This window comes from Gymnogyps californianus, chromosome 4, assembly GCF_018139145.2.
Source record: "Gymnogyps californianus isolate 813 chromosome 4, ASM1813914v2, whole genome shotgun sequence".
Lineage (NCBI taxonomy): Eukaryota > Metazoa > Chordata > Aves > Accipitriformes > Cathartidae > Gymnogyps > Gymnogyps californianus.
This window is the reverse complement of record NC_059474.1, coordinates 61,646,954-61,659,998: the sequence shown is the minus strand read 5'-3', so window position 1 is coordinate 61,659,998 and position 13,045 is coordinate 61,646,954. Positions and strand designations below refer to the sequence as shown.

The 13,045-nt window shown below is 39.6% G+C and overlaps 1 protein-coding gene across 1 annotated transcript in view; it reads right to left on the bottom strand.

Moving 5' to 3' along the window:
- Positions 1–1,047: 1,047 nt before the first annotated feature.
- The window catches only part of TECRL (trans-2,3-enoyl-CoA reductase like), a 65,072-nt gene continuing 53,074 nt past the window's right edge, over positions 1,048–13,045 (bottom strand). Inside the window, exons 7-12 of the mRNA XM_050896111.1 lie at positions 11,699–11,771; positions 9,605–9,648; positions 5,802–5,859; positions 4,419–4,504; positions 3,957–4,002; positions 1,048–1,791 (exon numbers count right to left, since the gene is read on the bottom strand). Of these exons, the coding sequence (XP_050752068.1) occupies positions 1,664–1,791; positions 3,957–4,002; positions 4,419–4,504; positions 5,802–5,859; positions 9,605–9,648; positions 11,699–11,771 (435 nt within the window). The 3' untranslated portion in view covers positions 1,048–1,663. The remainder of the gene's footprint in view (positions 1,792–3,956; positions 4,003–4,418; positions 4,505–5,801; positions 5,860–9,604; positions 9,649–11,698; positions 11,772–13,045) is intronic.

The following is a 13,045-nucleotide window of genomic DNA, read 5'->3' as shown; positions in this document are numbered from 1 at the left end:
CTAAAGAGTACAGAAAATAATTTTTCAAAAATAAATCTTTATTAGCAGTCTGGATTAGAGAACTGGATGTTCACTGTGACTCAGGTTTTCCATTGAGAGGAATAAAAAATTCTAGGTGTTCACAGGTTATAAGTTTAAAAATATGGAAAGTGATTTATTTACATTACCAAGATGAAATTGAGTTACAGTGGCTAATAGGATAAGTGTTGCAAGTTAGACATTAGAAGAGGGATATGAACCCAATTTACCGGGCAAATTAACTTTGTTAGAATACTTGAGCTGGTGCAAAGATAACAGCACCTTTAGGAGACAAACTGCCTGCCTTGCTTGTGTACTCCAGTGTTTCTCTAATGATTAAAGTTCTTTAGGTAAGCTTTTTCACCAGCCTAAGGGAGCCAAAAGACATTGATAAATGTGCAACAGAAATAGAATGAAAACTGGACTTAATGCCCTAACTCTCCATATCTTAATACTTGCTGAAGCAGTTCTGGTTCTTTTGCTCTCTGTAACTAAAATTGTGCTTCTGCGTGACATGGATGCCACTGATTTGCAAATGGAACTCAATAGTTTTCAGAACTTGAATAACAAGCCCAGAGAATCCCTTAAAAACCAATGTCCTGGAAAGCAAAGTAGCAGATAGAGACTGACGAAACTGAAGGGGAGCTGAAGCCTTTCAGCAGTGTCCGCCTGAGGCAGTTCAGATATGGACTGAAATGCATTTGGCAGGATCCCTTTCCTTTTCGATAATGAGCTGTACTCTGGTTCACCTTGTGCCCAAGGATTTCACAGTGCTTGATACAAGTAAGGTGAATGGTGTCTGGATGCAGTCAGGCACTGAACAAAGGGATCTTAACACGCCTGTTAGTCCAGAAAGTCTTCTGCTATTTCCAGAGCTGTTCAATGTGAGAAAGAGGGATGGACTTAAATGATGTACCGAAGGTCATGCTGCAAATTAGCAGCAAGATGGGAAGCACCTCACAAACAGTCCCTTCCTGGGATCGTGGGGCTGATCTGCCTACCTGAAAATAAAAGAAAGCCAGACCTCTCTGCAGTGATCAATTTAAGCCAATTTGTATTGAACAATTTGCTATGAGATTCAATTAAAAAAAAAAAAAGAAAGAAAGAAAAACCTTGTAAAGGTGGACTAAACTGTGTCAACAGCATAGCGGTCATTCTTTGATGTGATGCTTTAGAGGAGCTGAGGCAGAACGTGCTGTTTCTGCGCAGTTTAATAAAAATAAGGCTGTGAAACATCTTCTGATGCAAAAATCCAAGGCTCTCATCAACATCTAACACTGAACCTTAAAATCACCAGACCTGAATGCATGCAGATGGGCTGTATTCGTTAATTTTAACAGCATCTGTGCCCATTTACACCAGCTAAATATCTAGCCTAACATTCAATATAAGCAATTTTCTTGTCCCTTTCCAATTAGCTCCATTACAGAAAATCTAATTAAGTCATATCTTTTAGCAGGAACCAAGAATTCAAGAGCTATATTTTTTTACTTAATTAAAAGCTCTTCGTCTTGAACTGTTAATTTTCTGAAAAAGATATCCAGTAGTTCAGCTTCTGATCCACTTTGGTGACCGAATGAAATGGCTCATTTACTCTGAGTTAGCTCTTGAACTGTACACTTAGGCTCCAACTCTTGTGAAGAGCTTAGAAGATGATAGGAATCATAGCTGCTTTTCTCCGCACCTCTGGATAAAATCTCTTCAGGTACAGCTTGTGTTTCTTTTGGGCCCAGAGAGACATCTGGATGACCATCAGGAAAGCAAAAATGCCAACTACCAAGGAAAAAGAGAAAAAAAAAGAATCATGTGTCTTCTTTCAGTGTCTGTTTCTGTGAATACAAGAGGGCTTATGCAAAAGTCTGCAGTCTCTTCTTGGGCAGAGACGAGTTAACTCTGCCCTTGCTCTCAGCCTTGCAGTTGCTGATATACCATAGCCTGCGGCTCAGCCTCCACATCAGAATTCACACAGATGATATTCACATCTATTAGACACACCCTGTATCACCTATGACTTCACCATAAATCACAAGGCCTCCTTGGGCATGGTGCCATCTCAACACAGAATTACCCATGGCCTCTCTCGACTATTTTTCTGGTTTACTTTTGGCCTATAACACTTCTTTTTTTTTTACCTTGTCCTTGTTTCAGCTGGGACAGAGTTAACTCTCTTCTTAGTAGCTGGTATAGTGCTGTGTTTTGGATTTAGTGTGAGAATGATATTGGTAACACTCTGATGTTTTAGTTGTTGCTAAGTAGCCCTTATCTTAAGCCAAGGACTTTTCAGTTTCCCATGCTCTGCCAGCAAGCAGGTGTGCAAGAAGCTGGGAGGGAGCAGAGCCGGGGCAGCTGACCTGAACTAGCCAAAGGGGTATTCCATACCATGGAACGTCATGCCCAGTATATAAACAGGGGGGAGTTGGCCGGGAGGCGCGGATCGCGGCTTGGGAACTAACTGGGCATCGGTCAGCGGGTGGTGAGCAATTGCATTGTGCATCACTGGGTTTTTTCTTCCCCCCACCTTTCCTTTTTTTGTTATATTCCTTTTCATTACTATTATTATTATTATTGTATTACATTATTACTATTGTTAGTATTATATTTTACTTTAGTTATTAAACTGTTCTTAATCTCAACCCACGAGTTTTACTTTTTTTTCCGTTCCTCCTCCTCACCCCACTGGGAGGGGAGGGGGAAGCGGCTGCGTGGTGCCTATTTGCTGACTGGGGTTAAACCACAACATACCTCTGGCTCCCAACCATAACAGGGAGCTGTGCTGTAACTTCCTGTTACATGGAGGGAGAGCTCGGCCCTGGAGCAAGTAGGCAGTAGGTGCACAAATAGATTTAGCTGCCTGCCAGTGAGGTCTCACAAAGCCTAACAACTATAGGTGCCCAGGCCCCTGCTGTGGTTGTCGGGAGCCAGTAAGTGGTCTCTCGGGTACCTCTCCCTTTGGGCTGAGAGGCACCAAATGGAGAATGCTTTTACAGGTGCGTTTTGCAAATTCATTATCCTTTCTTCCTTAAAATGAGCTGGTGGAACAAAAACATTCATTTGGCATCTGGTCAAGTTATGTTTGGGACAACTACAGCAAGGATGAATGTGCCGCATGTGTTGCTGCTCCCTGCCCTCGTAAACGCAGCCCTTCAATGTCCCCAAAATTTCAGGCCATTTCCATACCAGAGCCTAAAGCACAAAAATGTTATAGCTTTTCAAACAAAATTAAAGTTTAATTTTTGCATGGTGCAGTTTAATCCACTTTTGAAATTCCTTTCTTTTTCATTTGTAAACCGTGTGGGGCTACTCTTTGCAAGTAGCTTTTATAGGTTTCTATTTTGGAATGGAAAAATAATTAAAAAGTGAATGTTTTGGAGAGCTCAATCCCAGGGACCATATTTGTATAGGTATTTAGGTCTCTAAGGATGCAGGAAAGTACTGAGCAAGAGTTGCAAATGCTACTAAGCAGGCTGCTGTTACGAGCTGGCTGCCTGATATAAGCGAACGGGGAAATGCTACCAGGAACGTGTGTGTCTTTCCTCTTTTGAAATACTAAGTACATCCGTTTTCCTCTCCCTATTACAAGTATTATTCCAGGTTTACAATGCAAGGAAATTTTCCTGTATCAAAAATGATTGACTGTAAATGAAGAATACTGACTTTTTTTTTTTTCTAAATTTCAAAATCTGCTTTCACTGTGGAAACAGAAGAAAGCATTTCACAAAAAGCAGAGAGCTGGTTTTGATCAAAAGAAGGTGTTGCAGTAGCATTCATGCTCTCTGCAGCTTTCTGAGGGTAGCACTTTGAAGGTTTATACAGTCATGTCACAAAGGGGATTTGATGGCAATATTTCACATGCTATAAATTTTTTGGCAAATTTTAGATTTCCAGAATTCACTTCCACAAACAAGTTATTGGCTATCTTCATTCTGTTTCAAACTTACCTGGCAAGGTTTGTGTCATCACTGTGAAACTAATCCAAGACCCAACCTGTTGCAAAGAAAAAGGCACTGTTAATTGTATGCTTTATGTAAAGCAAAAGGGCAAGATTTCAAAAGCTCCTCCTGGAAGAAGAGTGTGATACTTGTACTGGAAACAGGAGAGGAAAAATAGCTAGAAAGGAACCCCCCAGTGTACTGGATGGGGTGAAGAGATGGTGGTAAATCCTTGGATCACTGGGGAGTCTGTAGTGGAGGGGAATACACACAAGAGTCATAATATTGATGTGAGGGAAGAAAAGGGTCTGGCGGAGAAACGTTTGTGGGAGCAAGGAGACTCTAACATACAGAACATAATGATTGATGTGCAGAGGGAACTGCATGGAGGCATCACAGATTTTCTGCAGGCAAAGGCTGAAACAGAGTAACCACCTACCCTTTGCATATAAACAGAAGAAAGTCATGTACCTCATATGTATAGTTGGGACAGGATACCAGCAAGAAAAGCCACGTGAAGGGGTTGTAGGTTGGACTTGGAAAACAGGCTTTACTTCCTTTATGAAAGAAAAAAAGAAGGAAAAAGAAACCAAACAGACAAAACCAGTCTCAATACAGGGAGAGGAACTGAGCCTTATCACAACTTGCCTATGTAACAGCCATCCCCTTGGCCAACGCTCCCAGAGTACAACTTGTTAGAAAAGTTTCAGTGAAATCTTTTGAGACAGCAAAAGCTGTATTTATTCTAGTGAGAATGCTGCTTAGCGAGCCATGTATCAGTTTTTACAGGAAGGTCTGGCATGTCCAAAGGATGCAACCTTTGTTCAGAGGAAGAAAGAGACAAGTAGTTTAATGCGGACCAGCCAGCAGGCAAGGGCTAAGGGCACTCTTCTGGGATATAAAGGATGCAGCTGTATCTTATTCAGCCTGACTCAGAAACGTGAACCTGTCCCCTCTCGCATCCTCATCCTTCATCCCAGGGTAGAACAGGAAAACAACTCCAGAGCTAAGAGGATGACTACAGCCACTGAATGCTCACACAAAATGCCACATATACAACACTTCATTTTTAAGTTCTATCTTTAATACTTGTAGGCACTGAGAACGTAGATTAATTATTTGGCTCTTGCTGCTTTTAAACTGAATTAGGTCCCTTGCAACAAACAACATAAGCACCTGCCTAACCACAGCACATCAGAAGTTTTCCAGAATAGAAACTGACTTCAGTGTGTGAAGTTGATCATGCTGTGGTGAAGTATTTTCTTGAATGGGGTGTTATAGTGGGAAATTATACTATTATTATCTGAAAATATATTTTACTTTCTAGTATATATAGTATCACTTTTATTTCTGTGGTACAAAAGGTCCTGAAAACCCATGCTTGGAGCAGCCTTTTAAGAGCATACATATACACTGATGCCTGTGTAGGTATTCATGAGTCTATCTTTGTGTATTTGTATATATATGTGTGTGTGTGTGTATCTTTGCATGAGATGCACGTATCTAAAAACTCTGCAATCATCTAGTTTAAAAGTTTTTGAAACTTATTTAAAATGTAATCCTCTGTTGTCAGTCAATAGGATGCTTTAGAGAACTTCCATACTTAAATCCATATTTAAATTGCAGTTGTGTCTAATTAAGATAAATTTGCTATAAGCTTTGGAACAACAACAGTGTTGCTAATGTTTCCTTGTCACCACATTTATTTTGAAGATGTTGTACTGATGGCATGGTACCTACTTCATCTTTCTTTATTCTGTGGATGTAGATACATAAATTACTGTATAGCAGCAGAAGATGGATAGGTTAAGCACACTTCAGTCTTAAATAGACAAACAGGAAACAAAGACAGACCTGAATGATTTTGGTGAGCTAAAGCTACGTTGATAAAGTGATTTCCAGCTTCACACATCTGTAAGATATTAAAAACATATTTTCAGTTGTATGCCTAAAATGCTGCAGTAACTGCGTTGCAGTGCATAACCACAATCCCCCCCCATTACAGCTTAGTCTCTGTATCCAGAAAATATGTACTCCAAAATGACTCTCCCATGGGAAATATATTCTGTGATCTTTGTCAAACGCACAAGTGTCTAGTGAGCACCATGGGCACAGCCTGGGGTGAAAGCCCATGCTTCAGCTCCGTAGAGCTCAGTGCAGGCAGGCCTCCAGTGTGGTTCCCATGCCCAGCATGTGCAACATGCTTTGGTATGGGGAGACTGGAGAGGCTCCCTGGGGTCTAAGGAATTTAGCAAGTTACTTTTCTGAACTGAACATCATTGTCAGGATTTGGACGTAATCCAGACTGCAAAGAAGCAGGTAAAAAGTTGACCACTGGTTTTGTAAAGATGTCATGAATTAGTGTGCCTACCCTCTTCCTACACACACTTTCAAATGTGTTCAGCGTAACACCTTTGTTACGTTGGTTAGAGAGCACAGTAACCAGTTCTCTAGGTAAGTCACAGAGGAAGGAAAATTAGGGTGAATAAAAAGGCAACGGTTCTCTGAAGGGCAGACTGGTCACATGGATAGTAGTCGGGAACTGATAAATGAAGGGAGCCAGTATTATTCTTGGTTCTGCTACTCTCTGGTTATGCCATTTCCAGCCCTAACCAACCTCTCAAACTTGGTCTGTAATATTTAGATGGTTTAAGTCTTTGGAAGAGGTGCCATGTCTCCCCACTTGGTTATACAGCATGTAGTAGAAGGTGATTTCAGATTGGCTTGTGGCTTTCAGTACTTCATCAATTACAACTACTGTAGAATCAAAACCAATTACTACCCATATTTAAAGCAGGAACTGATAGGAAAACCAGTTTCAATTCCTGAAAAAGAAAGCCTGTCAGTACAACAATCTGATTTTATGTTTTTCATTTTTCCCCTGCTTTATGAAGAAAACCAAAATGCTGTCTACATTTTAATCTTGGACTGAATTGAACTTTTTTATTCGTTTCTGGGTTTGAAGACTGATTTCTCCTCTCAAATTGAAAAAATGCAGTGTTAAAAAGTTGTGTTTTCTTATATCATTTGTCATTCTAAATTTTGCAAGGCTGGAAAAAATTGAGAAATTAAAATAAAAAGGAAGAGTGCTAAAACCTAGAGATGATAAAAGTGTAAAGTCACAAAATTAATACAGAAAAAAAGAAATATGATTGTAATTTTTTAAAGCCAATTCTGAAAGTCATCCATAACAAATTTCAATTAAAACTAATTGAAAGGAATATGTAACTTCATTTTATATTGAAATGTACCATTATCTGAAAGAACATTGTAGATAGCATTGCTGAAGAGTTTTCCCCTTTTTGGCAGAGAAATTTCTGTGGGTTTTGTTAGGAAAGTTTAAATCAGTTCTATTAGCAAAGTTGTTATTCTGCATGTGTATGTAGTCATGGGTCAAATCCTGCAGTCCTTTTATGTTTTTTAATTACAACTAACTGGCTGTCATCTATCATAAACACCAGATGTAAACCACTAAATAGCCAGAAAAGGAAATTCTATTATAAAATACCGTATCAGAAGCTATAATTCTAGCCATAGCAATAGAAGTAATTTTAATTTACATACTTCCAATTATGAGCTGGGAACATGATTTTTTTCTGATTACTATTATTTTAAAGAGAAAAGTTTCAAAGTTAAAAGTGTTTTTGTGAAACACTATACATCCTGCAATGTGCAATGCCCATACTATTGTGGAGTGAGAGAGATTCACACACTGTAGTTAACTCCTACTAATTCTATAATCATTTCTAAGTAAAACAAGCAAAGGGCATTTCTGCAGGGATTTTTATCAGCTTACCTTTGACTGCAGCTGCATTCTGCTGTAATTAGCTCTTATGTCCCCCTTTAGAAATGTGGCTGCTAATGCTCTATATTGAGAAGTACTGCTGAATATAAGCTAGTCCTTAGTCAGTGTCTCAGATATAAAATATGGGGCAGTGGGGAACAGCAGAAAAAAGGTTTACCATATTTACGATGATAAAATATTGAAGTCTACATACTATTCCCCCTCTTTATATTCCATGTGTACCCTATGAGAAAAACATCCCTGCAAAGCTTAGAGTAATTTCTCTAAATATAAGAATCTTTCAGAAGAGCCTGCTGACACTCTTCAAATTACTCAGTACTGTTGTTTACAGCAGCTGCAGATGTATACACTTAAATCAGGATATGTAATAAAGACAAGCCTTTAAAAGAGGGGGGGGAAGTAATCTTCCAAATATTTTATTCATGTTTTAGAAATCTGTGAAAACAGCTTCAAATTATTTTATTTTGTATGTTGCTGTTTTAAATTCATTGTCTGGGAACGTGCCAGAACAAGGGCTGAAAGGGAAAGGTTTTGAGTTTCCATGAGTAGGAAGTTTTCAAAAGAGCTGCAAGAATTCAGACCACAGACCCAGTGCTGATGCAGATCTGAACGGGATGGCCATATTTTATAGCAAATACCCCCAACAGGACTCATCTCTTTGCTTGATTGCAGCATTTTCCATAAAAGCTATAGCAAGGCATGTTACATTGAGGCGAGGAAGGATGTTTCATTAGAAAAGGAGGCTTTTTCTATGCAGAGATTTTGACGAGGACTAGTTTTACTGGTAGCAATGAATATTCAGGCAAGCGATTTGCTTGGTTTCAAGTAACCCCTGAGCTTGGGAAGGGCACAGACAGTAAGGCTCTGGGCGCACCACTGCCTACCGCTGCCACAACCTCCTGTTTCCGGAGTACAGGATTATTGCTTTCGGCTTTAGAGCCTCATTGAGTGTGTGAACTTCTTCCTATGAGTATTTTGCTTGTCTTTGCTATACCTTATTAGGGCAGGAAAAGCTGAGAACTGCATGGCCAACCCCAGAGACAAAAACTGCCAAAACTGTGATCTTTAAGGGTCCCCATTTACGAAAGCATTTAAGTATTGCTAAGGAGTTGTTTGAATGCTTTTCTGAATAGTGTTTGCCTGAAGGAGCCTAGACGCGTTACTGTCCCATCTTCCTGTTATACTTCTGGAAACTCCTCTGTATCTAATTTGCAAAGAGTCCGACTGTTTTGGCTACTGACCCATGCTTGCTTGGGTAAGTCAACACTCAACATTTCCAAGTGCAATGCCCACAGAGGATGGAAGAGAATATGCATTTCCATGTGAGAATTTCTTACTGAGCCTTTGTCTCACTACATGGTTATGTTCATTCAAACATCAGGTTCAGTAGTCTCAGCCATCCTTTGTCACCTGCGCTTTCCCTTGCCTTAACCCACTTTGGCAGGGATTGTTTTTATTGTTTTTAATAGCTGTTGAGGTTAAGTTATTCAGGGTAAACAGTACTATTGCAAAGTCTGCTTAGGATGTAATTCTTCAGTGTTTTAAAAATGGCAAGTTCCAATCTGTCTAAACATCAGTGGTTTTACATAATTATGAGTAGTAATAATGCTGATGATGTTCTCATGGCTCTCAGATACAGTACTTCACATTAAGCTCTGTATAGGTAAATAGTACTAGGAGACTTCCTGGCCTAGAAACCTTAATAGATTATCACTAAATCCAGTCAAAGGACACAGGGCTGTGGGCGTGAATGTATATACATACACAATGCATAGCAGCATTACTGCATTTTGTTAAATTGTGAGTTACTCCTGTTCCACAATCATTAATAAAACTTCATTTTTGTACGTACCAGAAAAGCAAGGGCAGCAAAAGAAACTTGTCTGTGGCCAAATGCTAGAAAATAGAATGAAATTATAAATTGCATTTTACGGTATGCACATGGTTTGCTATGGGTGAAATTAATCTAGTGCTGAGGAGCAGAAATACTTCTTTCCTGACAGGCTCTGCAGAAAGAATTATCGCATACAATATGAAGACAATGCAAATAGTAACAGCACTCTAGAAATGCCAGTCTCTTCACCACTGATCTCAAGGCAGTTTTCACCTAACTTTTTCTAGTATCTGTCAGCTTCATATATCCAAGTGCTTTGTCAAAGCAGCCGGAGGTGTTAAATTCCTTGGAAAGGCAAAGGGAGCGATGAAGTGAAGGTCAGTGGCAGAACCAGGCCGGAAATCACAGCCTTATCCATATCCTATCTGCATGAGCAGAGAACCCAAGACATAACCTGTCCATTACTTTTTTTTTTTTTTAAGTAGTGAGGCTTTACTATATAGCCACTCTCTGCTTCACAGTCTCACAATGCAAGAAATATATTTAGCCTTTGCAATTTTTACCTGTCCTTTGCCTGCCCTCTCCTTCTTGCTGTTGTCCCCAGACCACTGTAGTGCTGTATCATGTTCATCTCCAAAGGTTTACAGTTCTCAAGTAAACCTTGGTCATGGCTGAGGGACACAAACCACGTGTATGTACCTCACTTCCCTTACCACGTCTCATCAAGCCTTTACTTTTGAGAACCCTTTTTCTCTGGCTGGCACATGACTCCTCTATGGTGCCAAAGGCATACGCTAAAACTGCTCCTCAGAACAACCAGCACATGTCAACTTGTGAGTATGCAGCTGCTAAGCAGATGCTCTTCATGAGCCCTTTGTCAGCCTGGTTTAATTTACCACTCCTGCACAGCATTCTGCAACTACCTGCTTGCCTTTCCTTACCTGTCCCCAAGCCAGCCATCTCTGGATATGGCTGTGGAGGTCACCTGTTCCTGCATCCAAAATAAACCAGTGTTTTACTGATCCAGCTAACTATGCCAGAGGGCTGGTGATCTCCATCATTAGACCCATGTACCTATAATTGTCATTTTAAGGCAGTGGCAAGCAATTTGTAGTACTTCTGAATGCTTTCTCTGTTGGAATGCTGTGTCTTGAACAAATGGTTTCCTCTATAAAGAAGCTGCACCTACTGTTTTGATGGCCCAGACTGTTAAAACTGTGTCTAGGGAGGTTTCAACATTGTTTGCAGCATTACTGTTAAAGCCACACCAAATTCAACTGTCTTTCAATGAATCACATTATTTTGAAACAGAACTTTTGTGTTGTTTTGAAAGGAAAGCAACTGCCATGTAGGAGAAATTTTTGATTGAAAAAAATTAATAATTTAACTGAGTATAAAAAAAAAATGGCAAAGCAAACCCTTTGTTCCCAAAGCTCATAGATAAGTGTAAGATGCAGAGGAAAAGAAAGGCTAAGGTGTAGCAAGGAAAGTAAAGTAGCAGGAAACAAAACTTATGCCAATTATGCTCAAAAGAAGCAAAAGTTCAAAGAGTAAATAAGAAGAAAAAAAATCATGAAGAAACAACAGTGCAATAATAAAATATAATGAGATGGAACAAAATGATTAATGAAATCTGGAAGCAAAAAAGATAAGATTTTTTTCATTATTATCAGCAGTATCTGATTGACTTTTACTGGTTTCTCACAAAAAAAAAAAAATCTTTATTTTCATGAAAAGGATGTATCTTTAGCGAATAAATATCTCCTCCAAGAAAATGCAGCCAGCTCTAGTTCTCTCCTGTATTCTTAATACCAGTATTGTGAAGACAAGCAAAATATATCGATCTTTGTGTATTCTCCACTTGGCCAATCTTTCCAGTTCATAAAACTGGACAGCAATTGACCATTGCTAAACAGGAACATACATTCAGTGGCACAGTGGGAGTGCGTCCCGCACAAGAGTCTTCCTTCTGACCGGGAGTAAAGGCTAATCTCTGGCTACATTAGTCATATGATCTCATGTGGGGGCCATCTATTGATTTTGGAGGACTTAAGGTTGCATACCAAAAACTTTTTAAAACCAAGGTCAGTTTTTTGTTCTACTTATACATACATGGTGGCGTATATCGTGGATGGTTGATGTAGTATGCAATCCAAGAAGTGAATCCCCAGTAAAAGGCACAGCCCTGGAATGGACAAAAGATACTTTTTTTTGTTAGAAAGGGCGATAAGCAACTACAAACTGTAACTTTATAAATATACACTCTGGTAACTGCAAAACCCAGATGACCATTGAAAGACTTTGCAGTGGCTTCTTGAGTCACAGAATAGAGATCTTTTTAAAATGCTATGAAGCCACTAAAAAAAAAAATAAAAGGACACACAGTGTAGATTTTTTGGATTCTGTTGAATGTGTTTTATGCCTGTTGTAGGAATTGATGTTTGTTTTCTTCTTATTCGATTCTACTGCTGAAGGGCACATTTCTCTGAGTTGTACTATTAAAAGTCTAGGGCTGGTTAATACAGCTGAGCTGTTACTATACCTTAAACTCAGCATTTCCAAGCAAGATAGAGCTAGCCAAACAGAACACTAAGCCAGCGGAGACAATAAAAAGTAAAACTGAATAGGCCTGGTTTAACCCTGGCAAAAAAAAGCCGTGCAGTTCCTATAAAGATATTTGAGCTACACACTGCATTTACTCCCATGGATTCAGCCCCACTTCATCCTCTTGTTAAAAAGCAGCACCCCAGCTGCCTTTGCTTGGCGACTGAAGCTGTGGGCTTGGGAAAGCCCAAGCAGAGATAATATGATCATGTTCTTGCCTTGTGTAGGGGTCACTGCTCCCATCCTTCGTACAAGGAAAAAACAAAAGCCGCCAGCCAAACAACCAAAACCACCCTGGAGAATGGATAAAGCCTTTCTACATGTCTAAGTTAAGGGTCACATGCTCAGTACCTTCTCGGGAAGAGCAGTGTAACTGGGACTGGCTATAGCTCCATCCCATAAGCAGGGCTGCAAGTCAGGCTTTCTCTTTTTAATCTTTTTATGCCACTGTGGTACATGAGGGGATAACAGTAACTGTGGGTCTTTAACTCCCACGTGCATGAATCACTTTGGAAATGGCACTCTGGTTCCAAAGCTGTTTACCTTATATTCCTCTTTTTTTTTTTTTTTTTTTTTTTTTTAAACACTGTGTATTGTAAAACAGCGTCTCTAGCTATGCATCTCATTAGCTCCTTTCTGACTGGAATCAAGTCGAGCCTCCTATCATGGCCATATGTTTATCTCCTTCACTAAAATCTTAAATGTATTGCAAAACTTTTAAAGGGAGGGTCTTTACATCACACTGAATGGGATGGGGGGGTGGGGTGATACAAAATGACCGAGGTTGAGTATGTGAAATAAAAGAAAGGAGAGCCTGTGAGTAATGACACACAATTGAAATTAGGGAGGCTTTGG